At 42.2% G+C, this 27,590-nt stretch overlaps 1 protein-coding gene across 7 annotated transcripts in view; it reads right to left on the reverse strand.

The window, feature by feature from the left end:
• The window catches only part of LOC140186899 (ATP-binding cassette sub-family C member 9-like), a 193,634-nt gene that overhangs the window by 20,856 nt on the left and 145,188 nt on the right, over positions 1-27,590 (reverse strand). For 6 of the 7 annotated variants that reach the window (XM_072241652.1, XM_072241653.1, XM_072241650.1 and 3 more), the window contains 9 exons: positions 24,702-24,859; positions 21,118-21,210; positions 20,709-20,811; positions 19,978-20,091; positions 19,260-19,380; positions 14,575-14,705; positions 9,747-9,825; positions 9,298-9,406; positions 5,347-5,450 (listed from right to left, as the gene is read on the reverse strand). In XM_072241652.1, coding sequence (XP_072097753.1) covers positions 5,347-5,450; positions 9,298-9,406; positions 9,747-9,825; positions 14,575-14,705; positions 19,260-19,380; positions 19,978-20,091; positions 20,709-20,811; positions 21,118-21,210; positions 24,702-24,859 — 1,012 coding nt within the window. Of the gene's footprint in view, positions 1-5,346; positions 5,451-9,297; positions 9,407-9,746; positions 9,826-14,574; positions 14,706-19,259; positions 19,381-19,977; positions 20,092-20,708; positions 20,812-21,117; positions 21,211-24,701; positions 24,860-27,590 lie in introns of those variants that run through there. The other variant, XM_072241655.1, reaches the window with a different exon arrangement.

Genomic DNA, 27,590 nt, shown 5'->3' on the forward strand with positions numbered 1-27,590 from the left:
AATGCCCCACCTCCCCCTCGTACCCCATCCGTTATTTATTTTTATACACACATTCTTTCTCTCTCTCCCCTTTTTCTCCCTCTGTCCCTCTGACTATACCCCTTGCCCATCCTCTGGTTCCCCCCGCCGCTAGTCTTTCTCCCCAGACCTCCTGTCCCATGATCCTCTCATATCCCCTTTGCCAATCACCTGTCCAGCTCTTGGCTCCATCCCTCCCCCTCCTCCTATCATTTTGGATCTCCCCCTCCCCCTACCACTTTCAAATCTCTTACTAACTCTTCCTTCAGTTAGTCCTGACGAAGGGTCTCGGCCTGAAACGTCGACTGTACTTCTTCCTAGAGATGCTGCCTGGCCTGCTGCATTCACCAGCAAATTTGATGTGTGTTGCTTAAATAAATGATCTACCTCACCAAAATATTTTGGAAGCTATCATGTACATTGGAGGAAAGTACCAGTGGTAGTTTTTTTTTTACACAGAGAGGGGTGGGGAGAGGTGGATACATTAGGAAGATTTAAGAAACTATTAAATAGACACATGAATAAAAGAAAAATGGAGGGCTATGTGGGAGGGAAGGGTTAGATTGATCTTTGAGTCAGCACAGCATCATGGGCTGAAGGGCCTGTACTCTATGTTAACTACTCTTCAATCTGAGTAACCGAGATGTCATGAGATGGTTTGTGAGAAATCAGCCTGGATCAGTGGCAAGAGTATATCCTGTGAGAAATGGGTGAAGGATTATTGTTATCACATGTATCATGATACGTTACATGCACCGATCTAGAGTGATACACAGTAAATTGTCTTATGAGAGAAGATTAGTCAGGCTGGGTAGGAATCTGCTGGAGTCTGGAAGGGTAAGAAGGGACTTGATTGAAACATACAAGATCCTGAGGTGCTTTGGAGGGGTAGATGAGGAGACAGTTCTCCTCTTTGAACAGAATCTAGAACTAGGAGTCACTGTGTAAAAATAAGTGCCAACATTTTCGAACAAGTTAAATGAATTATTTTTCTCTTGGAAGGTGATAATTTTTGAAATTCTCTTCCTTGAAGTGCAATGGAAGAAAAATCATTGACTATAAATCATTGGCTAAAAATCATTGGCAGTATGAGTGTGAGGGCAGTTTGCTGTTCTCGGTGTCGGATGTGGGAGGCCCTGGAGTCTCCAAGCCTCCCGGACGTCTACATCTGCGCCAAGTGCATCGAGATGCAGCTCCTAAGGGACCGCGTTACGGAACTGGAGCTGCAGCTCGATGACCATCGTCTGGTCAGGGAGAGTGAGGAGTTGATAGAGAGGAGTTGCAGGCAGGTGGTCACACCGGGGCCACGGGAGGCAGACAAGTGGGTCACGGTTAGGAGGGGGAAGGGGAAGAGTCAGGTAATAGGGAGTACCCCGGTGGCTGTGCCCCTTAACAATAGGTACTCCTGTTTGAGTACTGTTGGGGGGACAGCTTACCCGGGGGAAGCGACAGTGGCCGTGCCTCCGGCACAGACTCCGGCCCTGTAGCTCAGAAGGGTAGGGCAAGGAAGAGGAGGGCAGTTGTAATAGGGGACTCAATAGTAAGGGGGTCAGATAGGCGATTCTGTGGACGCAGTCCAGAGACCCGGATGGTAGTTTGCCTCCCTGGTGCCAGGGTCCGGAATATTTCCGATCGTGTCCAAGATATCCTGAACTGGGAGGGTGAGGAGCCAGAGGTCATGGTACATACAGGTACCAATGACATAGGTAGGAAAAGGAATGAGGTCCTGAAAGGAGAATATAGGGAGCTAGGAAGGGAACTGAGAAAAAGGACCGCAAAGGTAGTAATCTCGGGATTACTGCCTGTGCCACGCAACAGTGAGAGTAGGAATGCGATGAGGTGGAGGATAAATGCGTGGCTGAGGGATTGGAGCAGAGGGCAGGGATTCAAGTTTTTGGATCATTGGGACCTCTTTTGGCGCAGGCGTGACCTGTACAAAAAGGATGGGTTACACTTGAATCCTAGGGGGACCAATATCCTGGCAGGGAGATTAGCGAGGGCTACTGAGGTGACTTTAAACTAGAATGGTTGGGGGGTGGGAATCAAATTAAAGAGGCTAGGCGTGAGGAGGTTAGTTCACAACAGGGGGATGGGAACCACTGCACAGAGACAGAGGGGTGTAAAGTGAGGGTAGAAGCAAAAAGTACTAAGGAGAAAAGTAAAAGTGGCAGGCCGACAAATCCAGGGCAAGCATTAAAAAGGGCCACTTTTCAACATAATTGTATAAGGGCTAAGAGAGTTGTAAAAGAGCACCTGAAGGTTTTGTGTGTCAATGCAAGGAGCATTTGTAATAAGGTGGATGAATTGAAAGTGCAGATTGTTATTAATGATTATGATATAATTGGGATCACAGAGACATGGCTCCAGGGTGACCAAGAATGGGAGCTCAACGTTCAGGGATATTCAATATTCAGGAGGGATAGACATGAAGGAAGGGGAGGTGGGGTGGCGTTGCTGGTTAAAGAAGAGATTAACGCAATAGAAAGGAAGGACATAAACCGGGAAGATGTGGAATCGATATGGGTAGAGCTGTGTAACACTAAGGGGCAGGAGACGCTGGTGGGAGTTGTGTACAGGCCACCTAACAGTAGTAGTGAGGTCAGAGATGGTATTAAACAGGAAATTAGAAATGTGTGCAATAAGGGAACAGCAGTTATAATGGGTGACTTCAATCTACATGTAGATTGGGTGAACCAAATTGGTAAAGGTGCTGAGGAAGAGGATTTCTTGGAATGTATGCAGGATGGTGTTTTGAACCAACATGTCGAGAAACCAACTAGCGAGCAGGCTATTCTGGACTGGGTTTTGAGCAATGAGGAAGGGTTAATTAGCAATCTTGTCGTGAGAGGCCCCTCGTAAGAGTGACCATAATATGGTGGAATTCTTCATTAAGATGGAGAGTGACATAGTTAATTCAGAAACAAAGGTTCTGAACTTAAAGAGGGGTAACTTTGAAGGTATGAGACGTGAATTAGCTAAGATGGATTGACGGTGGATATGCAATGGCAAGCATTTAAAGGTTGCATGGATGAACTACAACAATTGTTCATCCCAGTTTGGCAAAATAATAAATCAAGGAAGGTAGTGCACCCGTGGCTGACAAGAGAAATTAGGGATAGTATCAATTCCAAAGAAGAAGCATACAAATTAGCCAGAGAAAGTGACTCACCTGAGGACTGGGAGAAATTCAGAGTTCAGCAGAGGAGGACAAAGGGCTTAATTAGGAAGGGGAAAAAAGATTATGAGAAAAAACTGGCAGGGAACATAAAAACTGACTGTAAAAGCTTTTATAGATATGTAAAAAGGAAAAGACTGGTAAAGACAAATGTAGGTCCCCTACAGACAGAAACAGGTGAATTGATTATGGGGAGCAAGGACATGGCAGACCAATTGAATAATTACTTTGGTTCTGTCTTCACTAAGGAGGACATAAATAATCTTCCAGAAATAGTAGGGGACAGAGGGTCCAGTGAGATGGAGGAACTGAGCGAAATACATGTTAGTAGGGAAGTGGTGTTAGGTGAATTGAAGGGATTGAAGGCAGATAAATCCCCAGGGCCAGATGGTCTGCATCCTAGAGTGCTTAAGGAAGTAGCCCAAGAAATAGTGGATGCATTAGTGATAATTTTTCAAAACTCGTTAGATTCTGGACTAGTTCCTGAGGATTGGAGGGTGGCTAATGTAACTCCACTTTTTAAAAAAGGAGGGAGAGAGAAACCGGGGAATTATAGACCGGTTAGCCTAACGTCCGTGGTGGGGAAACTGCTGGAGTCAGTTATCAAAGATGTGATAACAGCACATTTGGAAAGCGGTGAAATCATCGGACAAAGTCAGCATGGATTTGTGAAAGGAAAATCATGTCTGACGAATCTCATAGAATTTTTTGAGGATGTAACTAGTAGAGTGGATAGGGGAGAACCAGTGGATGTGGTATATTTGGATTTTCAAAAGGCTTTTGACAAGGTTCCACACAGGAGATTAGTGTGCAAACTTAAAGCACACGGTATTGGGGGTAAGGTATTGATGTGGATGGAGAATTGGTTAGCAGACAGGAAGCAAAGAGTGGGAATAAACGGGACCTTTTCAGAATGGCAGGCGGTGACTAGTGGGGTACCGCAAGGCTCAGTGCTGGGACCCCAGTTGTTTACAATATATATTAATGACTTGGATGAGGGAATTAAATGCAGCATCTCCAAGTTTGCGGATGACACGAAGCTGGGTGGCAGTGTTAGCTGTGAGGAGGATGCTAAGAGGATGCAGGGTGACTTGGATAGGTTGGGTGAGTGGGCAAATTCATGGCAGATGCAATTTAATGTGGATAAATGTGAAGTTATCCACTTTGGTGGCAAAAATAGGAAAACAGATTATTATCTGAATGGTGGCCGATTAGGAAAAGGGGAGGTGCAACGAGACCTGGGTGTTATTATACACCAGTCATTGAAAGTGGGCATGCAGGTACAGCAGGCGGTGAAAAAGGCGAATGGTATGCTGGCATTTATAGCGAAAGGATTCGAGTACAGGAGCAGGGAGGTACTACTGCAGTTGTACAAGGCCTTGGTGAGACCACACCTGGAGTATTGTGTGCAGTTTTGGTCCCCTAATCTGAGGAAAGACATCCTTGCCATAGAGGGAGTACAAAGAAGGTTCACCAGATTGATTCCTGGGATGGCAGGACTTTCATATGAAGAAAGACTGGATGAACTGGGCTTGTACTCATTGGAATTTAGAAGATTGAGGGGGGATCTGATTGAAACGTATAAAATCCTAAAGGGATTGGACAGGCTAGATGCAGGAAGATTGTTCCCGATGTTGGGGAGGTCCAGAACAAGGGGTCACAGTTTGAGGATAAAGGGGAAGCCTTTTAGGACCGAGATTAGGAAAAACTTCTTCACACAGAGAGTGGTGAATCTGTGGAATTCTCTGCCACAGGAAACAGTTGAGGCCAGTTCATTGGTTATATTTAAGAGGGAGTTAGATATGGTCCTTGTGGCTATGGGGATCACGGGGTATGGAGGGAAGGCTGGGGCGGGGTTCTGAGTTGGATGATCAACCATGATCATAATAAATGGCGGTGCAGGCTCGAAGGGCCGAATGGCCTACTCCTGCACCTATTTTCTATGTTTCTATGTTTCTATTTTAAGACTGAAAAATGGCTAATAAGCAAACGTAAATGGAAATGGGGAATTGAGCTTGCAATTGGATCAGTCAATATCTTAGTAAATGGGGACTGGGTGGGCTACTCCTGCTGCTAATTTGCATGTTCATATATAATCTTCATATTTCAAATACCAGCACATGAAAAAGAGAGACATGGAACTTGCCACATACTTAATCCGCCCGGTAGCGACTTGACCATGTTCTTTAGCTGAGCTATTTCCAGTGCCTCCCACAGCATGTCATCAGTGCACTTGCACTCGGGATCCAAGTTAAAACTGAAAGGAAAAGAAAAGCTCACAAAGATACTGCTTTATTTCAGTTTTACATTTTTCATGCTGTTTTTGTGATTTGTTTTGACCATGTTTATTGCAAGATCTTGGTGAAGCCAAATGCTTGTGTAATGTCCTGGTTAACATTTCTACTGCTATACTGAGAGGTAACTTATTTTAGCTGTTGTATGTAAAAGCAGTGTGCCTTGCTGAGAAACACACATCAAAGTTGCTGGTGAATGCAGCAGGCCAGGCAGCATCTCTAGGAAGAGGTACAGTCGACGTTTCGGGTCGAAACCCTTCGTCAGGACTAACTGAAGGAAGAGCTAGTAAGAGATACGTTCACCAGCAACTTTGATGTGTGTTGCTTGAATTTCCAGCATCTGCAGAATTCCTCGTGTTTATGCCTTGCTGAGAAGAGTGTTTTGGCTTCGGCTAATGATAAGGAGCCATGTTGTCCAATTTAGGAATGTTGTTTCAGCCAATCAGGGTTGTGGGATGTGAGATAAGGTTCGAGAGAGCTGGAAGGAAGAGTTTTTTTTGGAAAGATAGTACTCTTGGCTTGGGGCGTTTTGGTGGGAGATGCGGAGGGAAGAGCATCAGGGGAGATGCCTGAAGGATTCCAAGAAGGGAAACTCTACTTGCTGTTGGTGATGAGAATTCAGTGCCATGAGTAAAGAGATACACCCCTGAATTAGCTGCAATGTTTACGAGCACATTGGACTGGTTTAACTGTGATGGGCCCTTTTATTTTTCTTTCCTGCTCCTATTAACTGTTTGATAAAGTTGAAATTGGTAAATAGTTATAATTTTATGCTGTGTATGATCTGTTATTTCTTGGTGATGGATAATTGTGCATAAGCAGTATCTACACAGCATTCACTCAAATTGAGGTTCCTTTAATCAGAACGTCACGATGTTGCTGTTTGGTTGAACCCTGAATCATAGCGACCCGAGACATGTATTGCTTATGGAAGGCGGCCTTCTCACTGCTGAGTCGCACGGATGTTAGCAGGGTCAGTTAGCGAGCCAAGTTGGTGTACGAGCCCCGATGAAAGGGGTGCACTAGCATCAAATGGAGCAACCAAGGTTTTCACATATCTCCTGTTGGATAGGGTCTTGCTTGAATTGGCCCTATGCTTAGCAGAGAGTCTTGACCAAGTAAACTTAAAAAAAAATACAATCACCAATGCAAATTAGCAGTGACAACCCCCTACACCCAGCAGGGCTGATGGTAAATGAGTCTAGTGTAAATTGACAAACTGTAGAACAATGGGGGAAGGCAATAACCGGGTGCCTGTTCTCCAACTGCAAGGTTGTTAACAAATTGGTTAATGTGTTTGAGATGCCATTTCACAGATCTTTCATTTGGTAAAATCAAGACTATGTAAACAAGCCAAAAGATTATTGAAACCCCCAGAATATAATATAATCTTTTTAGGTGATTATTAATTAAAATCACATTGCTGATGAGGAGGATTTACCCCTCAAGAGACCACAAAATCTCATGAGGTGATGAAGTGAAAGGGAGATGACAGAGCGGCACAGTGGTGCAGATGGAAGAGTTGCCGTCTCACTCCTCCATAAGCCCAGGTCTGATTCTGCCCATGGGTGCCGTCTATGTCGAGTTTGCATATTCTCCCTGTAATCAGGTAGGATTCCTTCAGGGACTCTGATTTCTTTCCATATCCCAAACAACTTACAAGTTGGTAGGTGTGTCATCCACTGTAGGTTGCCCCTAGTGTGTAATAAGTGGCAGAATCTGGGGCAGTAACTGTGGGAAGAATAATTGTGGGATTAATGTAGGATCAGTACAAATGGGTGGCTGATGGCCTATGTGGCCTCAGGGGGCTAAAAACTGCTTCTGTGATGTCTCTCTCTAATATTCAAGAAGTCAGAGCAGCCCTCAAAGAAATAGGGAAAACAGTTAAGATTGGTGGGAGAGACTTGAGCAGCCGTGTTGGAATTTCATTACCCTGCCTGGGGAATTAGTCTGGTGCAAGGCAGGTGCCACCAAATCAGCAGGCAGGAAACACCCTATCTAATATTTTCTTTTCCCCGTAGAATTTAATGATATAGAGTGTAAAATTGGACGATGCCTGTTCACCTATCAATGCCATGGCAATAGGGGAGAAAAGACATGAGAACAATTCTGACTGGCAACTACTACAGTCTAGTTCCCTCTCATCATCCCAATCTGATCGTGAGTTGCATCATATTGGTGATGCAACTACAGGATCAGGAACTCCGTTTCCTGTAAAAAAAAATCTCTTGGTTAGGAAAAGCTATTTATTTATTTATCTTCAATTTCATCAGAAGTCCTCCTGCAGTAGGAATACTGTAAGTACATTTAAAAACAATGTGCTATCCTTGAGAATCATTTCAGGGTAATGTTGTTAACATCTACCATAAACGCTGCCTGGGCAGGGAGAAAAGCATTATCAAGGATGCATCTCACCCTAACCATGGATTTTTTACTCTCCTCCCATCCGCTCCCGCACCAGCAGGCACAGGAAGAGCTTCTTCCCTGAGGCTGTGACACTGCTGAACCTCACATCGCAGCGCTAAGCAGTATTGCACCCATATTGTACTGTCTCAGTACTTTTATATTTGTGTGCTGTAGCACTTACTTTATACTCGCAGTTATTTTGTAAATAACACTATTCTTTGTATTTCTGGTCAGATGCTTATTGGCTTTGTATCTGTACTCGGCACAATGACAATAAAGTTGAATCTAATCTAATCTAAACTAATCTAATCTAACCTTGTCTAGGAAACAGAGGCATAGGAATTGCTGAATAAAAACCCTAACTTCCATCTGGTCTACCTTCTTACTGGTCGGTGGATGGTGGAGTTATTGAGTAATTATGCCAAAAAATCCAGTTACAAGCCCTAGGGGTGGAAAGATTTGAGAGTCATTGGTCCATGATTATCTGTTCCTTCCACACAGGATCAACTTCATATTCTGCTTCACACAGGAGATCAAGTTTTTCCAGATTATCAGTTGTAAGATGAAGGGCAACTGAAAGCAACAAGAAATCAAACAGCATCTTTGGGGGGGGGGGTGATAAAGAAACTGTCAACATTTCAGGAAGAAACCCTACATCAGGACCATCAGGACTCAGATTCAGGGTTTCATTCCAAATTGTTAACATTCCCTCTCCTCGCCCGCCCCCCCACCCCCACACTCACAGATGCTGCTTGACTCACTGAGTACCTCCAGCAGATTGTTTCTTGTTCCAGATTCCAGCATCTACAGTCTTTTGGCCATTCTGTTGCCAAGGAATTAATCAAATGGTTAGCTGAACAAACAGCTAATCAAAAGTTACTTTGTTTTGCATGGAGGATTCTTATTATTAGGATAGTTCTATTCTGAACTTGTGGTTTTAAAAAAAGCCACATTGCATTTGTGTCAACTCCTTATAGTTCAAAAATTCAGTTGAATATATATTTTCATTTCTATCTTAGTTCTTATCTATTTCTACTGGCAATATCCATGTGTTTACCTTGTATTTCCATAGTATTTATGAGAGAGAAGAAGGTAACAGAGATTTTCAGACTTACAGATCTGACAACTAGGTGTAAGATTGAAAGGTACCAGGAATTAAAAGCTCACGTAATTCACCGTCTACCTTTCTCCTTCTCCCCCACACGCCAGCTCTCCTGATGCTCAGCATATTTAGATCTTCATTGTATTGAGACTCTATGCTTAACGCAGGCTGTAAAGTTCGAGTTGACATCTGATAGCAAAGCAATCCAACATTCTTATTTACAGTAGTCTGGGATGCTTTCCAAGTTCAAGAAATGAATTCTTTTGGATGTGGGGTGTGCAGTGGTTGTAAGTAATGCTTACCGAATGGATCCACTAAACAGCACAGGATCTTGCAAAATGATGGAAAGTCTGGAGCGCAGAGTATGAAGAGGGAGCTTACTGATGTCTATTCCATCAATGACAATTTTGCCTATTGTATTAACATAAAACACAATAAGGATTATGATTCAAGCTAAAACCTTTCCCTAAGTTTATTGTTATTCAAATCATTTGTTATTTCACCATTTAAAGAAACTATGTTTACAGTTTGATGAAGTCCATATGCCCTTTCATTGAGAGCCCAAACCAGGAGCAGACAGTGGAAAAAGATTGTTTAACCATCGTATAACAACTAAGTGACTCCCGTCTGTAGAAAGTATGCTGTAAATTAGTTGCTGTGATAATGTTTGGCAGTGATTAAATAAGAAGGTTGCCATGTATTTGAGTGTCTTACACCACTGACAAAGTGCACAATGTATTCAAAATCTGACCTTCAAATATATCCACCATTCTGAAAAAAGCCAGAGACAGGGATGATTTCCCACTGCCGGTGCGTCCACAGATCCCTACCTGGAAAGCAAATGTAACAAATTGTCTGGTACTGCATGTTGTTTCAACATCAAATAGGCTTTAATGCAGTAAATGGCAAAATGGGAAGGAGAGAAAACAAGCCCATAAATTAGAGAAGGAGTGGAGGGTGACGGATACTTCAAAGAGGGTAAAAAGACTGAGTGACCATTGGGATAAGCTTTAGATACGGTTACCTGGTTAGCACGTGAATTGAAGCAGGCAGGGGATGAGAACATAAAGAACATAGGCAAAGGCAGCTCATAAAATATTTTTAATAGCTAGTGGTGGACAGGTTGGACACATGATGCCACCAACTACATCCACAAGTTTAACTTGATGCAAGTAAAACCATGAAGGTTGCCAATCTAGCTATATCGCCATCTCATTTTCCAGGTGTTATTCCTTTGACCTTACTTGCCTTTCTACAATGAAATCCCGACACCAGGTGCTTTAAAAGCAAACCTCAGATAAAGAAGCAAGTAATTGTTTTGGATTGTGCAAAGACTGCATGCTGCACAAATGGAACTCCGATTCTGACATATCTGTACCTGCAGCAAGAGATGAGGCTTGCTTCAGCATTAGTTAAAGTTACCTCACCTTCATCTGTGTCTATTGACTTGCACATATTTATTCCTTCAAGTTTCTTCCTTAGGGGTTGCATCCCTTTTGTATTTCATTACAAATATCCATAGTGTTTCATTCAAGTATCTGTCTTCCCTTCTGAGTTAGAACCTATCCATAACCACTTAGCATACACCTCTTTGCCCTTATCTCCACACCTCACTCTCTCACCCAATGAAGCACACAACTCCAGTCCTGATCCTACACCAGATCGTCTCTAAATAGCTCCCACCCACATCTAAGGCTTCCCCTCACTTTCCCTGGTAACTCGTTTTTCTTTTGTTTTTATTCATTTTTATGGGATCTGACAAGGCCAGTAATGATCACTATATGTATTCGACGAAAAAGTGGTAGTGGGCCTTGAGGAGCTGCTCTTCTGGAGGAGATATTCTCACAATACTGCTGGGCAGAGCATTCCACAATTTAGACCATATGAGGATGAAGTACTGCCATTAAAAACAAACACAGCCGATAGAAACCTGGCTGAGACTCACTTTCCTACCTATTCTCCTACAAACTGAAAATGTACCCGTCTCAGCACAGAACACATTCACTGTTCTCCAAAGTAGAAAATGTCAAAGCTTCCCAATGCTTCCAGTGAAGTCCTGCCTCCTCTTCTCTGTCTTAAAAGGTGAAACATTATCCTTTATGCCCAAAATCTGTGTGACAAATTTATTCATCAGATAGTCCCCCATAATTTTTCAATTTTTTGCACTCAAATTACTGGAAACTTTGCCCGATAAAGGTGAGTCAAAGACAATGGGGCAACCTACTCTTGGTGAACGGCACAAGACAAAAACATTTTGTATCTCTCATACAAAGCTCTGACTTTGAAGAAAGAGAATTAACATATTAATTTTTGAATGCTTCAGCTTTCAATTCCCAAATGTACATAGCTCATTGTTTTTTCTCTCTGTCTTTATCACATTGACCTTGTTTGGTTCTTCTATCTGTATAGATTGGCCTGCTGGACATGTGACACAGCCCTGCTCTAAGTAACATTTCCTACAAAGATGTTCAATTTAATCTTAATCTTAAGCAATTGCTACTTTAAATCATATAGTCTCAACCTACCAGAGATGTTCACTTTCTTCTACCCATTCCTTTCCTACCTCGTCTGGTACTGAAATTAACTTTTTTTCCAACTTACCTAGTTCTGATGGAACAACCAAGCCTGAAACATTAACTCAGTTTCTTTCCACAGACACTACCTGACCCACTGTGTGTTTTCAGCATTTTCAGTGTTTGTTTCAGATTTCTAGTGTCTGCTGTTTTCTTTCTAAATTTTCTTTTAAACTTTTCCCTCTCAGTGGGCTGAGGAAGTTAGCAATACTATAAAATCACCGGTATCACTACGCTGCTCAGCTTATCACCAAAACAACCAGTAAAAAATATATTTAAACACTCCGGAACAAAAATAGAAAAAAAAAGATTACCTCAGTGTATACCTTAGTACAGCAATACTATGACCACTTTACACTACAATGGAATTTGCTTTTAATTTTGTTCTCTCATAAAAGTTCTGTATTATTTATGCTTTTTCTCTGAGGATGTTGTGTATCTGATATTACGTGCCTGTGATGCTGCTGCAAGTAAGTTTCTCATTGCACCAGTGTATATGAGAATAAACTTGACTTTTGACTCTAGCCTCAAATTGATTTTTGCAAACAGTACTGAATGGCTAAGTCCTAATTTGAATGGTTGTGTGTTTGTATGTTCTCTGGATCATTTTATCCTGTGGACTCTTCTCCCTTGGCAATGATGCAATTCAAATATTCTTCAGATCTAGATGCCTTCATACAGTGGAAGTGGTAGATACGGGTTGGATTTCAACAATTAAGAGCAATTTGGATAAGTACATGGACAGGAGGATATGGAGAGCTCTGTATGTTCTCTGGATCATTTTATCCTGTGGACTCTTCTCCCTTGGCAATGATGCGATTCAAATATTCTTCAGATCTAGATGCCTTCATACAGTGGAAGTGGTAGATACAGGTTGGATTTCAACAATTAAGAGCAATTTGGATAAGTACATGGACAGGAGGATATGGAGAGCTCTGTATGTTCTCTGGATCATTTTATCCTGTGGACTCTTCTCCCTTGGCAATGATGTGATTCAAATATTCTTCAGATCTAGATGCCTTCATACAGTGGAAGTGGTAGATGCAGGTTGGATTTCAACAATAAGAGCAATTTGGATAAGTACATGGACAGGAGGATATGGAGAGCTCTGTATGTTCTCTGGATCATTTTATTCTGTGGACTCTTCTCCCTTGGCAATGATGCGATTCAAATATTCTTCAGATCTAGATGCCTTCATACAGTGGAAGTGGTAGATACGGGTTGGATTTCAACAATTAAGAGCAATTTGGATAAGTACATGGACAGGAGGGTATGGAGAGCTCTGTACAATGTGCAGATCAATGGGACTAGGCAGAATAACAGTTTGGCATGGACCAGATGGGACAAAGGGCCTGTTTCTCTGCTGTAGTGCTCTATATCTCTATGACTTTATTCGCAATTTGACTTTTTCCATTCCATCTAAACACATAGATCAAATTACATTCTAGGTTGTTTACTTTGGCAAAGTGTCTGCTGAACATATTCAGCAGCTTTCTTGCAGATTATTTTACTGAGCAATCTCTTTGCTTCCCATCATCTTCTGGAGCTTTAACTAAATAGGTATGATGATAAGTGAGAACAAACTTAAGCCTCCGTTTAGCACCCTGCCTGCACAGTCCGGCCAACTTCACATTGGTTGGCCTCATCAGCAACAACGACGAGTCGGCATACAGAGAGGAGGTAGAAAGCCTTGTGAAATGGTGTGAGAACAACAATCCCAGTCTCAACATGGACAAGACAAAAGAGATAATGGTGGACTTCAGGAAGGTGCAGGTCGACTACTCTCTATTGCACATCAATGGCTCTGCTGTGGAGAAAGTGAACAGCACAAAGTTCCTTGGTGTGCACATAATGGATAATCTAACCTCGACACCAACACCTCTTCACTAGTCAAGAAGGCACATTGGCGTTTATGTCTTCTTAGGAGACTGAGGTGTGCAAGGACCCCTGCCCCCATTCTAGCAACTTTCTGCAGGAACACAATCGAGGGCATCCTGTCTGGACGTGTCTTTGTGTGGTATGGAAGCTGCAAGGCATTAGATCGCAAGACTCTAGAGAGAATCACTGGGGTCTCCCTCCCCCTATTTGTGACATTTACTGGAAGCGTTGCAGACAAAGGACCCGAGGCATAGTTGAGGATCCCTACCACCCATCCCACAATCTCTTTGACCCACTACTGTCAGGAAGGAGGTACAGAAGCATCAGGACTAGGGATGCCAGACTGGGTAACAGCTCTTTCCTCAGGCTGTGAGACAAATGAATACCCTGCCACTACTGTGGCCTTGTCACTAGGACAGCAGGCGGTTTACTTTTTACCGCATGGTTTACCTGTACTGTGCACTTCATGCATTTTGAATTCTGTTCAATTAACATATTTATGGTAATATTTGGTTTTCTGTGCCATGCGTGATACATGTTTTGTGGGTGCACCGTTGTCCAGAGGAACATTGTTTTGTTTGGTTGTATATATTTTTTACAGTCAGATGACAATGAACTTGAACTACAGTGGAAGGGCAGAGTGAAGAAATTCTAAAGTGAGGAAAACATGAGACAATGAAATGCTTGCACATATTTATATGCTGCTTCTTCTGGTAAAAAAATTGCAAACACCCATAGCATTGTTTACATGTTATTTCTTTCAGTCACCTTAAGGCAATTAAATTAAATAGTGAAAGAGAGAGCAATCCGATGGCCTAGACAAAATAACTAGACACCAGATGTGTTTACTGTGGGTCTAACACAGTATAATACATATTAATAAAAGGACAGAGCAAATAAAATTCTACTACTATTGAGATCCATTCAAATAAGGCTGCTGTTTGATGCATACTTCCAGAGTCGATAAAATTCAAGCCACATTTTTACTTTGAATTTGAAATTTCTCATATCGGTTGAGTTGTCTTCTTCTGTATCTGCAGTTCCCCCGATATGTTCACTTGCCTGATGCTATTGCCATATTCTTATCTGTAAGGACTATAAGTCAGCAAGATTTGTGCTGGTTCTCACCTTCTGGCCAGGTGTGATGTAGGCTTTGACATGTTTAAGCACCGGTTTGAGAGATGAGTCATATCGGACACAGAGGTCCTGAATTTTTATCTCTCCTTGCTGCGGCCAGTCTTCTGGGACCTGGGATGAGTCTAGATAGAACACAGATATCCAGACTGAGTACAGAACCTCAAGCAGGCACTTCTAATTCGAAAGAAAAATGAAAACTGCAGATGCTGGAAATCTGAGGTAAAAACAGAAAATGCTGCTCAGGCAGCATCTGCAGAGAAAGGAACAGAGTTAATGTGTCAGGTTAATGAACCTGATTATTGCACCACAGAACCATAGCGGCTAACACGATGCGATTACAGCTTGAGATGCCGGAGTTCAGAGTTCAATTCCAATGTCATCTGTAAAGAGCCTGTATGTCCTCCCTGTGGAACGCATGGGTTTTCTCCAGGTGCTCCGGTTTCCTCCCATAATCCCCAAGATGTACTGGTTAGCAGGCTAATTGATCATGAATCAATGGGTCAGAAGCGTCTATTCCATGCTCTATCCCAAAAAATAAGTAAATAAATAAACCTGGAAGTGGAATTCTGATGCAGTGCCTTCAATCCGTTCAATTTTATTTAATGGACTCTGATTCAATTAGTCGCTTCAAATTTAGAGCAAATTATTCGAACTATCTCCCTTCATACAAGGTAACTCCACCTGCGGCCAGGCTCTACCATAGATTGAGACAATGGAGAACTGTACATGTAGAGAATCATAGGTCATATAGATTGTACCATAATTTGTGCATGTTCCAATGCTCCAAAGTTAAGTACATCCAGAGAAACTTCAAACTCAAAGAAATAAATTGGAATTAACATGGAACATGAGAATTAGATGCAGGAGTGAGCCACCTGACTCATCAAGATCACAGTCAAAGCCAATATACCTCCCAAATATCATTTTCCTTTTCCATACTCACATTCCTCGGTTCCCTCACTCTCCAAAAATCTATCCATGTTAATTTGAATGAACCCATTGCCTAAGTCTCTACAGCCTTTTGGAGATCAGAATTCCAAAGATAAACCATTGAATTTCTCCTCATCTCATCCTTAAGTGGTCTATCTCTTATACTGAGAGTGGAAACCACAGCAATGGGAGACATCCTCTCTGCATTGAATTTTTTGAACCCTGCAGAAATTTTATAAATGTCAGTGAGATTTCATTTTTCTAAACTCTAGAGAATACAAGCCTAGTTGACACAATCTTTCCCTAAACAGCAAACTTTCCATTCTTGGAGTTCCTCCAATAAAATTGCAAAAGCCCTCCACTCTTTAAGAAAGGAAGAAGGTATCAGAAAGATAGTTATAGACCAGTTAACCTGACCTCAGTGGTTGGGAAGATGTTGGAGTCAATTATTAAGGATGAAGTTATGAAGTACTTGGTGACACAGGACAAGATAGGACAAAGTCAACAAGGAAAATCTTGCTTGACGAACCTGTTGGAATTCTTCGAGGAGATTACAAGTAGGGTAGATAAAGGATGCAGCAGATGTTCTATATTTGGACTTATAGAAGGCCTTTGACAAGGTGTCACACATGAAGCTGCTTACCAATTTAAGAGTTGTGGTATTACAGGAAAGTTACTGGCTTGGTTAGAGCATTGGCTGATTAGTAGCAGGCAATGAGTGGGAATAAAAGGATCCTTTTGTGGTTAGCTGCCAGTGATTACTGCTGTTCCGCAGGGGCCGATGTTGGGACCGCTTCTTTTTATGCTGTATATAAATAATTTAGATGATGGAATAGATGGTTTTGTTGCTAAGTTTGCAGGTGATACCAAAATTGGTGGAGGCTGCAGGTCATGTTGAGGAAACAGGCAGGCTGCAGAAGGACTTAGATAGATTAGCAGAATGGGCAAGAAAGTTGCAAATGAAATACAATATTGGAAAATACATGGTCATGCACTTTGGTAGAAGAAATAAATGTGCAGATTATTTTCTAATTGGGGAGAAAATCCAAAAATCTGAGATGCAAAGGGACTTGGGAGTCCTTGTGCAGAACACCCTAAAGGTTAACTTGCAGGTTGAATCAGTGGTGAGGAAGGTAAATGTAATGTTAGGATTCATTTCAAGGGGTCTAGAATGCAAGAGCAAGGATGTGATGCTGAGGCTTTATAAAACACTGGTAAGACCTCAGCTTGAGTATTGTGAACAATTCTAGGCTCCTCATCTAAGGGAAGATGTGCTGCCATTGGGGAGGGTTCAGAGGAAGTTCACAAAGATGATTCTGGGAATGAAAGGGTTATCGTAGGAGGAATGTTTGATAACTCTGGGTCTACATTCACTAGAATTTCAAAGGATGAGGGTGGATCTCATTGAAACCTTCTGAATGCTGAAAGGCCTGGGCAAAGTAGATATGGAAAGGATGTTTCCCATGCTGGGGTAGTCCAGGACAAGAGGGCACAGCCTCAGGATAGAGGGGCATCCATTTATAACAGAGATGTGGAGAAATTTATTTAGCCAGAGGGTGGAGAATTTGTGGAATTTATTACCACAGGCAGCTGTGGAGGCCAAGTCATAGGGTGTACTTAAGGCAAAGCTTGATAGGTTCTTGATTGGTCATGGCATGAAAGGTTATGGGGAAAGGCTGGGGAGTGGGGCTGAGGAGGGGGAGAAAAAAAAAGGATCAGCCATGATTGAATGGTGAAGCAGACTCGATGGGCCAAATGGCCTATTTCTACTCCTATGTCTTGTAGTCTAAATCTTTGCCGCACTCTCCCTGGAGAAAATACTGTGCATTCTCTTGTTTTTAGCTAGGAGACCACAATATTCCAGGCGCAGCCTCACCAAGGCCAAAAATAATTGCAGTAGGAGGTCTTTATTCATAAATTAAAGTTCACACATCATAAAGATCATCATAGCTTTGCCCCTTTTCCCTTCCTAATCAGTTGCTGCTCCTCAATTTTGTTGGCTTGTGTACAAGGTTATCTTGTTATATAGTCTAGGGATTATATATACCCAGTGGACACGTTATTAGGTACATCAGTACACCTGTTTACTAATGAACCAACCATGTGGCAGCAACACAGTGCATAAAAGCAGGCAGACGTGGTCAAAAGGTTTAGTTGTTGCTCAGACCAAACATCAGAATAGGGAAGAAATGTTATCTAAGTGACTTTAACCATGGAATGGTTGGTGCCAGAAAAACCAGTTTCAATTTCTTAGAAACTGTTCATCTCTGGGGTCTTCCACACACAACAGTTTCTAGAATTTACGAAGAACGGTGCAAAAATCAAAAAAAAAAAACAGTGAGTGGCAGTTTTGTGGGCAAAAACACCCTTTAATGAGAGAGGTTAGAGGAGAATGGCCAGATTGTGTCATCATGTGTATATAGATGACCTAGATAAAAATGTAGATGGGTGGTTTAGTAAGTTTGCAGATGATACTAAGATTGGTGGAGTTGTGGATGGTGTAGAAGACTGACAGAGAATGAAGTGTGATATAGATCAGTGGAAGATATGAGCAGAGAAATGGCAAATGGAGTTGAACCCAGATAAATGTGAGTTGTTGCACCTTAATAGGGCAAGTGCAAGGAGACAGTACACTGTTAAGGGCAAGATCCTAACAGTGTTGGTGAGCACAGAGATCTTAGGATCCAAGTTCATAACTTCCTGAAAGTAACTGCACAGGTTGATAAGGTGGTTAAAAAGGCTTATGGAATCCTTGATTTTATTAGTCAAGGCATTGAGTTCAAAAGTCTAGAGGTTGTGTTGCAACTTTATAAAACTCTGGTTAGACCACATCTGGAGTATTGCATACAGTTCTGGTCACCCCCCCTATAAGGAGGATGTTGAAGCTTTGGAGAGGGTGCAGAAGAGGTTCACCAGGATGCTGCCTGGTTTAGAGGGCATGTGCTATCATGAGAGGCTGGATAAACTTGGGTTGTTTTCTCTCCTGGGGCAGTGGAGGCTGAGGGGAGATCTGATGGAGGTTTACACGATTATGAAAGGCACAGATAGAGTGGACAAGGCGTATCTGTTCACCAGGGCTGAAATGTCTAATACAGGCTAATACAGAGCACATAAATTGAAGGTGAGATGGGGTAGGTTCAAAAGGGATATGAGGGGTAAGATTTTACTCAGAGAGTGGAGGATGTCTGGAATGCACGGCTTGGTATGGCGGTAGAGGCAAATATGATAGAGGCTTTTAAGAGACTTTTATATAGGTACATGAATGTGAAAAAGATGGAGGGATATGGATGTTGTGTAGGTAGGAGGGATTAGTGTTTGGGTGTTTTTGATTTGCTTTTTAGCTGGTTCAGTGCAACATTGTGGGCTGAAGGGTTTATCCCTGTACTGTTCTATGTTCTATGTAAACTGAAGTAACTCAAGTAACCAGATGTTACAACAGTGGTGTACAGAAGAGCATCTCAAAATGCTTAACACATCGGACCTTGAAGTGGATGGGCTACAGCAGCAGAAGACCACAGACATACAGGAGGTACTGAATAAAGTGGCCACTGAGTGTGTGTGTATATATAAATTAGAATGGCATACCAGAGCTGGTCATGCTTGATGGCCATGCATGAAATATAGAACAAAGACTTTGTTACACTTGAAAGGCACATATTAATACAGTTATCCTTTAACAAGAACACCAAAATATCACTCTTTCTAGGTGTGAATTCAGGGGAACATGTTACATTTTTGAATCCTACCCATGGTTCCTTCGTAATTTTCACTCTCAATGTTCAGGAAACTGTTGACCTTCTTCACAGCTCCCATCTGCACCTCCAGGTCAGCAAGATTCCTTACCACCCAGTTGAGGTAATTACAAACCTGTATTTAAAAAAAATGCATTTAAATAGTTCTTTCCAAGATGCTCCAAGTGCTTCAGACCTAATTAACCTGTTGATATATTGTAAAGACAAGCAAAGAAGTATCTGTTTTGTGGATGTTTTGACCTTGGCAAAGGGAACTCCCCAAATCTTCTTTGAATCAGTGCTATCAGATTACTCTCCAAAGCACTATTTCAAAAACCCAAAGGATGCTGCTTCAACAACCCATGCAAGATCAAGTCAAAACATAAGGGAATTCTCACAGCATATAGGACCCACTACAAAAAATAAATGTATGTTGCAGTTTTGTATAGTCTTTCATGGCATATACTTTACTGGGGTTTAATAAAGCTTTAAAGTTTTTACATTTACTTTTAGTCTATTGGCATGTACTTAATAGAAACCAAGTTAAGACCTGGACAAGACTTAACTGAGAGAATAAACTCAAGAAAATCATGCAGCACTGGTAGTGTACAACCTAATTCAAACACTTTAGAAATGTTCAGTGTGATTCTGAAATGTGGCGAAGTCAAAGCATGCTTTGTGTGACTGTCAAGGGTTTGCCAAACTACTGGTTTTGACAAAAAGCTCAGCTTACCGTTAATGCGTAGGTAAGACCGAATCCTACAAGACCAGGTGAAAGCTTGTAGTAAGAGGCATACATTATGGAGGCCAAGGCCGCAGTAAGTACAATATAGGCACCAAGATAATCCTGTTTATTTCAATAGGAAGAATCAGTCAGTTTACATTAACATTATAAGCCACCTGTAGTAAACTATAAAAAAGATTAAGGTGCCAATAATTCTTTTTGGAATCTTTTGACTAATAAAATATGACGAGAAACACAGATTGTGGCTGTTCATTGTAACCACATTCGAGCAGCAAAGCTGCCAATTTTTCATCTAAAGATTCTACCAATGTGCCACTGCGAGCAGGGACAAGTATCTTTGATGTCTCTCCCTTCACAGATGTACGATGTACACATGTACCACATTACCGTCTGGTAAACTTATTTTTGAACTGAACCATATATAGGAAAGACACATTCCAAAACGGGAGGGTTTGAATCTATGGAAGGACGAAATATATTATTCAAGCAAAGTAGCAGTTTACCTTAGCGATATGAAGAGAAAAATATTTAATTGCTCATAACCAAGGGAAAGTTTAGATTGGCAGAGTGCTGTTACTCAGGCTTAAAAAGAAGCCTGTGCTATTAAGATGCTGTTGTATTGAAACATATTTATTCTCATTTATTACAACTTGTGGCAGCAATGGTCTGATTGCTTGCAACTATAAACACAGATTGAGTATAAATCTTTTCCCTCATACCGTTCTAACTTCCAGCCATCTGTTGGCAGCTGACAGGAACAAGTAGGCAATATTGTTGGCGTCAGTGAGCTCCAGCATACGCTGTTTGAATCTCGATTCATGTCTGCAATAGAACAGGTTCCTCCCTTCAGATTAATCCATTATTTCAAAGCTCCATAACAGAACCCTATTTCATATATTTTATTGCACTTCAAGTTAGGGTTTGCACATGCCATTGAACTGTTTTGTGTGTGAGACCGCATATGATCTTCAGTGTTTCCACCAGGACCCTGTCCTGATCAGAATGCTCCTCTGCAAGGTAAGTGATGAGTAAAGTCTACAGCCTTCTTAACCCACCCCAGAGAACTTATTCAGCACCCTTGTTCCGACAGGCTGGAGATCAAACGGGACTTTGCAACCACCGTCTTACCGGAATGCTCGGATCGTTGTGAGACCTTCTGCAGTTTCGGAGAAATGGCACAATAGAGGTAACTGTGTACTGTCATCCAGCTCCTGGAGATCCCTTTACAAGTTAGCAATTGAAATAAAGAGTTAGCATGGTTTAAGATGTAGTCGACTAGACAGTAGATTCCCACACTATGAAGAGGATGCATTCTTAGAAGCACATCCATAATCATTATTTTCCATAATACAAACTCTTAACAAAAACTGAAAAAAATCATTGCATCTTTCACACCCTGTGTTTCTTCAGCTTCTCTCCCCTCACATAAATTCTGTAGGAGTGCATTTTTAGGAGTTGGTGTTGGGACTCCTTTTCACATTATATGCCAAAGATTCGGATGATTGATGGCTTTGCGGGCACATTTGTGGATGAGATGAAGATAGGTGGAGGAGCAGGTTGTGTTGAGGAAGCAGTGAGTCTGCAGAAGAACTCCGACAAATTAGGAGAATTGGCAAAGAATTGGCTTATGGAATATAGAGTTGGGAAGTGTATGATCATGCACTTTGGTAGAAGGAATAAGAGCACAGGATATTTTCTAAATGGGGAGGAAATTCAGAAATCAAAGTTGCAAAGGGAATTGGGAGTACTTGTGCAGGATTCCCTAGTTGACTTGCAAGTTGAGTCACTAGCAAGGAAGGCAAATTCAATGCTAGCATTGATTTCAAGAGTGCTTGAATATAAAAGCAAGGACATAATGCTGAGGTTTTATAAGGCATTGATCAGAACACACTTGTAAGCAGCGTTGGGTTCATTATCTGAGAAACGATGTGCTGGCATTGGAGAGGGTCCAGAGGAGCTACATGAGAATGATCCCATAATGTAAGGATTAATGTGTGAGGAGCATTTGATGACTCTGGTCCTGTACTCATCGGAGTTTAGAAGAATGAGAGGGGATCTCACTGAAACCTATTGAAATATTGAAAGGCACAGAGAGAATGGATGTGGAAAGGATGTTTCCTATAGTGGTGGGGGAGTCTAGGACCAGAATTCATAGTATCAGAATAGAAGGATGTCCATTTAAACAGAGATGAGGAGGAAATTCCTTAGCCACAAGGGGGTGAACCTGTGCAAATCATTGCCACAGATGGCTGAAAAGGCCAAATTATTGGGTATATTTGAAGCAGAGGTTTACAGGTCTTTGATTAGTAAAGGGGTCAAAAGTTTCGGGAAGAAGGCAGTAGAATGAGATTGAGAGGGATATGAAATCAGTCACAATGGAACGGTAGAGCAGAATTGAGGGGCCATATAGTATAACTCTGCTCCAATGTCTTATGGTCTTATATTATAATAGAGTTATAATAATAAGTCATGTTGAACTCATGTCTGAGGTATTCAGAACCCAGTGTGTGTATTCACAGATGGGGCTTAGCTTCTAAAGCTCATAGCAGCTATTGTATGTGCATGCTGTCTTCTCTGAAGCAACCGCCATGCATTTGAGAAAACAAGGGGGAAAGCATTAAATCGTGGGATGCAAACAAGAGGAATTCTGCAGATGCTGGAAATTCAAGCAACACACATCAAAGTTGCTGGTGAACGCAGCAGGCCAGGCAGCATCTCTAGGAAGAGGTACAGTCGACGTTTCAGGCCAAGACCCTTCGTCAGGACTAACTGAAGGAAGAGTTAGTAAGAGATTTGAAAGTGGGAGGGGGAGGGGCAGGGGGAGATCCAAAATGATAGGAGAAGACAGGAGGGGGAGGGATGGAGCCAAGAGCTGGACAGGTGATTGGCAAAGAGGATACGAGAGGATCATGGGACAGGAGGACCAGGGAGAAGGAAAGAGGGGGGGAGGAACCCAGAGGATGGGCAAGGGGTATAGTCAGAGGGACAGAGGGAGAAAAAGGAGAGTGAGAGAAAGAATGTGTGTATAAAAATAAATAACGGATGGGGTATGAGGGGGAGGTGGGGCATTAGCGGAAGTTAGAGAAGTCAGTGTTCATGCCATCAGGTTGGAGGCTACCCAGATGGAATATAAGGTGTTGTTCCTCCAACCTGAGTTTGGCTTCATCTTTACAGTAGAGGAGGCGGTGGATAGACATGTCAGAATGGGAATGGGATGTGGAATTAAAATGTGTGGCCACTGGGAGATCCTGCTTTCTCTGGCGGACAGACCGTAGGTGTTCAGCAAAATGGTCTCTCTAATCGTGGGACGCTTAGGTATTATGGTGGTGCATGATGGGGGAGGGTTCTCCCAGACAATGGGATAACTTCATTGGTTATCTTTCTTCAATCAGGTGGATGGACATCAAAGCCACAGATTGCTACATTTCATACTGACACTCACAGATCTGAAAGTAGTTATCAGTGCTGCCTGTGCATAAGAGAGGAGCACCGAGAAACCAATGTGGAGGAATTAGTGTGATAAAATCATTACTGCAATAAGGCCCTGTGAATCACCTTTGGTTCCCATCGGTCTACTCCTAGTTTCCCGACCATCTCAAATATCATAGGTTATGACCGTCTGGTCCAATTCCTGTCAGTGAGTCAGAAACAGTGATGCGAAACCCAAGGTGACATCATCACATCAGCAAAATATTACACCAGGGTTAAAAGTGCGGCTAGGGGAGAGGTTAGACAAACTTGGGTTGTTTCCTCTGGGAGCATTGGAGTCTGATGGGAGACCTTACAGAAGTTTATAAAAAAGATGGGAGGCATGGATAAGGTAAAAAGAATCATCTTCCCAGGGGGACAAAAAAATGCCTAATACTAGAGGACATGCGTTAGTGTTGAGGGGGAAAGTTTAAGGGCAAAGTACAGGTCAAGTTTATTTATACAGAGAATGGAGGGAGCCAGTGGGGGTGGTAGAGGCAGATACCACAATGAAGTAGTAAAGGTTGTTACACAGACACAAGAATAAGCATGGAATGCAGGGAAATAGTTTATGTGCAGGCGGAAGAGATCTAGATTATTTCAGGGTCACGCTCAGCACAGATTTCATAGGCGGAAGGTCCTGCTCCTGTGGTGTATGCTTGATGTTTTTTGAACCACCAAGTTCTGATTCCAATGGGTGGCACTCCTATCACAGTCAACACTTTAAACATGCATAAAATATCTTTCATATTAAATTATTGCATGAAACGAGGCACAAAAGTATTTTATTTTCTCCTAATCAAATCGCCAGTCTCATGTCTTGAGTAAAGATCAACGTTCATCAAAATTTTTGAGCCAGGAATAGGATCATTTTATTGGTGAGATGAAATACAGTGGTGCAGAGTGGAGCCCCACATTGTGAATATTTTAGATCTCATTTTTATAAATTGTAGTATAGAAAACTTAAGAGAATAAAAATAGATAGTAGATAGTTTGTAAAAATAAGCCAGGTGATTCAATTTTTTATTCCATTGTCCCATCTTCTTCAGTGTTCAAAGTTACAAAATTATGCTTTAACTTCACTCAACCGTGAATTGTTACATCCTATCCACAAAATGGAAAATGTAAGGTGGACAAAAGTGAAATCTATGCAAGATGCCCAACATTTTTGAAGGAAGATTAGCATCCATCACTTGCAGTTCTCTTCCCTCCATGCAAACTAGGGCACATTGATTCTTACTCACTTTGAAGCAACCCGGAAGTACTTCTGTATAAAGTAGAAAGCAACGCCAAAAGGAAATAAAGCCACGAGGAAGATTGGTGTGACATACGAAAGAACACCTATTGCTGACAGACAGAGGAAGATTGATCTGGTCAAGGACTCCAGTGTCGGTGGAATATGCTGTACAGAAAGAGGCAACAGTTATAATTCATCTCTACCATGTTAACACTTCTGGCCATAAAATCACAAGATGCCAATTATGCATCAACAGTCATACATGTCAAATTCCTCCCTCTGGCAAGGTTAACATTATTCCTAAGGAACTGCAAGCTGCCAGTGGAAGAATACAAAGTGACCTCTTCCGCAGTAACATTTGGCTCACTCTACTGAGAGGGAATCAACAATGACAGAACAGTCTTGTTTTTGTTGGAATCGAGATGCTGCAACATCATGTGGTCAGGAGCACTGCTTTTGCTCAGATATACATGTCAGCATACCATACATCCTTACTGGATGCCAATTCACATCCTGTTTCAGGCTGTATCACTTCCCACCAGCCATTTGTGCTCCCACAATGCACAATACAGGACTGCGTGACTCACTGTATTAGAGGGATGGCCATGGGGCTGATGAATTATGGGGTGCCAAATGGATATCCTGTTTCTGTTCAGTTCTAGTCACACTATAGGAAGGATGTAGAAGCTTCAGAGAGGGTGCAGAGGAGATTTGCCAGGATTCTGCCTGGATTAGAGAGCATAAGGACAGGTTGAGTGGGCTAAGGTTTCGCTCTTTGTAGTGAAGGAGAACTGAGGTGACTTGACTGAGATGCACACGATGATAGGAGGTATTGATCAAATGGATAGCCAGAGACCATTTCCCCCCAAGAAAAATGGCTAATACCATAATTTTAAGGTGATGGAGGGAAGTATAGGGGGATATCAGAAATTATTTATTTATTTACTTACACCGACAGTGGTGAGCGTGTGGAACACCCTGCCAAGGGTGGTGATGAAGGCAGATACACTCGAGGCACTTAAGAAACTCTTAAATAGGCACAAGAATGACAGAAAAGTTGACGGCTATTTAGGAGGGAAGGATTAGATTGACATTAGAATAGGTTATAAGTTTGACAGAAGGGCCTGTACCGTGCAATGACGTTCTATTTTCAACATTCTCTCCCAGCTGACCATAAGACATCCTATCTGGATGCATCACTGCTTGATACTGAAGCAGCTCTTCCCAAGACTGCAAGAAATTGCAGAGGATTATGAATACTCTCCATTGTATCGTAAAAACCAGCCTCGCCTGCATTGTCTGTCTGCACTACTCACTATCTCCTGAAACCAGGCAGCAGAATGAAAGACCCTGGTATAGGGTACAAAGTGTACTAACTGAGAATGAGGAGGAACATTAAACAATGCCCACTGCCTTTTGGGAGGCACCGCGGGGCAGCGAATAGAGCCGCTTCTTCTCAGCCCCCGAGTTCGGGGTTCAATCCGTGCAGAGCTCATGCAGTCATGCCGTGTCCCAGTAGGTTTCTCTCTGGTGACCCGGTTTCCTGCTGCATCCCAGAAAGCCCATATTGGTTGGCGGGTTAATAGGCTCCTATTGTGCAAGTGGGTGGAAGAGAATGGAATGCAAGGCCCTGTTACTGGCTCGATGCTGAGTTGTAGGAATTAACAGTAACTGCCCGTGTGTTCCTACTTTTGGAGTACTTCCACCTAAAGTCAATGATTCAAGTTACAAAAATAAACAGAAATTTAGAAGCAGCAACCAAAATGTTGGCACACGTACAACTGAGTGTACAATCGCCCTATTTGTGTTTGACTCGGTTACCTTCGTATATTAAATATTTAACATCATTTTCTTGTACATGCTTGAGTTCCTAGTGCACCTGCACAAGAATTCGAAGCCAGTAACAGATCCGTTGGTAGATTTCAATTAAAAATAGCTTCAAATCCTGACATTCTTCCTCGTAATTGTTTCTCAGCACAACTTGCAAATCAAATGGCACAAACACAGTTGCGAAATTGGAGGGAAGGCTGAGCAGCTGGAGGATGGGTTCTGGTGAATTAGGTGTACAGCTTTCAAAGTGCCATGGAGCAAATCAGTAAGTGAGATTGTTTTCATCTGCTGGATTTATTGTGCAAATGTTTTTATACCAAATTCTCTTGCTGAGTCTAAATTTGGAAATGCAGTTCCATCTGTTTTATTTCCAAATCACAGTTGTACAGTTATCCTGCCTTCAAATGATTTAATTTTAAGTTGAGCAAACGTGTTAACGATGTTTGAACATTCTTCCTTCATCTTAAGCGCAAGGTTAAGTTTCAGAATTTAGTCAGGTCTTTAAATGTGCACATATTCCTGTTTCAAGCCTACATTGAACATTCAGAAGTTGAGGCACATTGGCCGGAGCCCCAGCTCTGCAAATCTCTGCGGGTCCCCTGGGGTAGTCGAAGGCTCGGTTTCTATGTGTCCATGTCAGAATCCATGTCCAAGTCTGAAGCCAGAGGCTGGAGGCCAAAGAATATGGACTGTCTTGGAGTTAGAGGGCTGTGTGTGTGTGGGTGGGAGGGAGGAATGGGGATTGTTTTGCTGATGTTCTCTTGTTGCTCTTTGTGTCCTGCGTTGTTCTGCCAACCACTGCAGGTATGCTATGCTGATGCCAGAATGTGAAACGACCCTTGTGGACTGCCCCCAGCACACCCTTGGTTTTTAACACAACCGACACATTTCACTGGACGTTTCTATGTGCAAGTGATAAATAAACTTTAATCTGGAATTCTGACCCAAATACGATAACACACTTCAGCAGTTTGGACTTGACTAATGAACAATCATCTGACAAGGAACAAAACACATTCAGTGTAGCCTAGCTCAACATATCAGCTGAAGATTTAAGCCAACTACA

This window comes from Mobula birostris, chromosome 23 (assembly GCF_030028105.1).
Source record: "Mobula birostris isolate sMobBir1 chromosome 23, sMobBir1.hap1, whole genome shotgun sequence".
NCBI lineage: Eukaryota > Metazoa > Chordata > Chondrichthyes > Myliobatiformes > Myliobatidae > Mobula > Mobula birostris.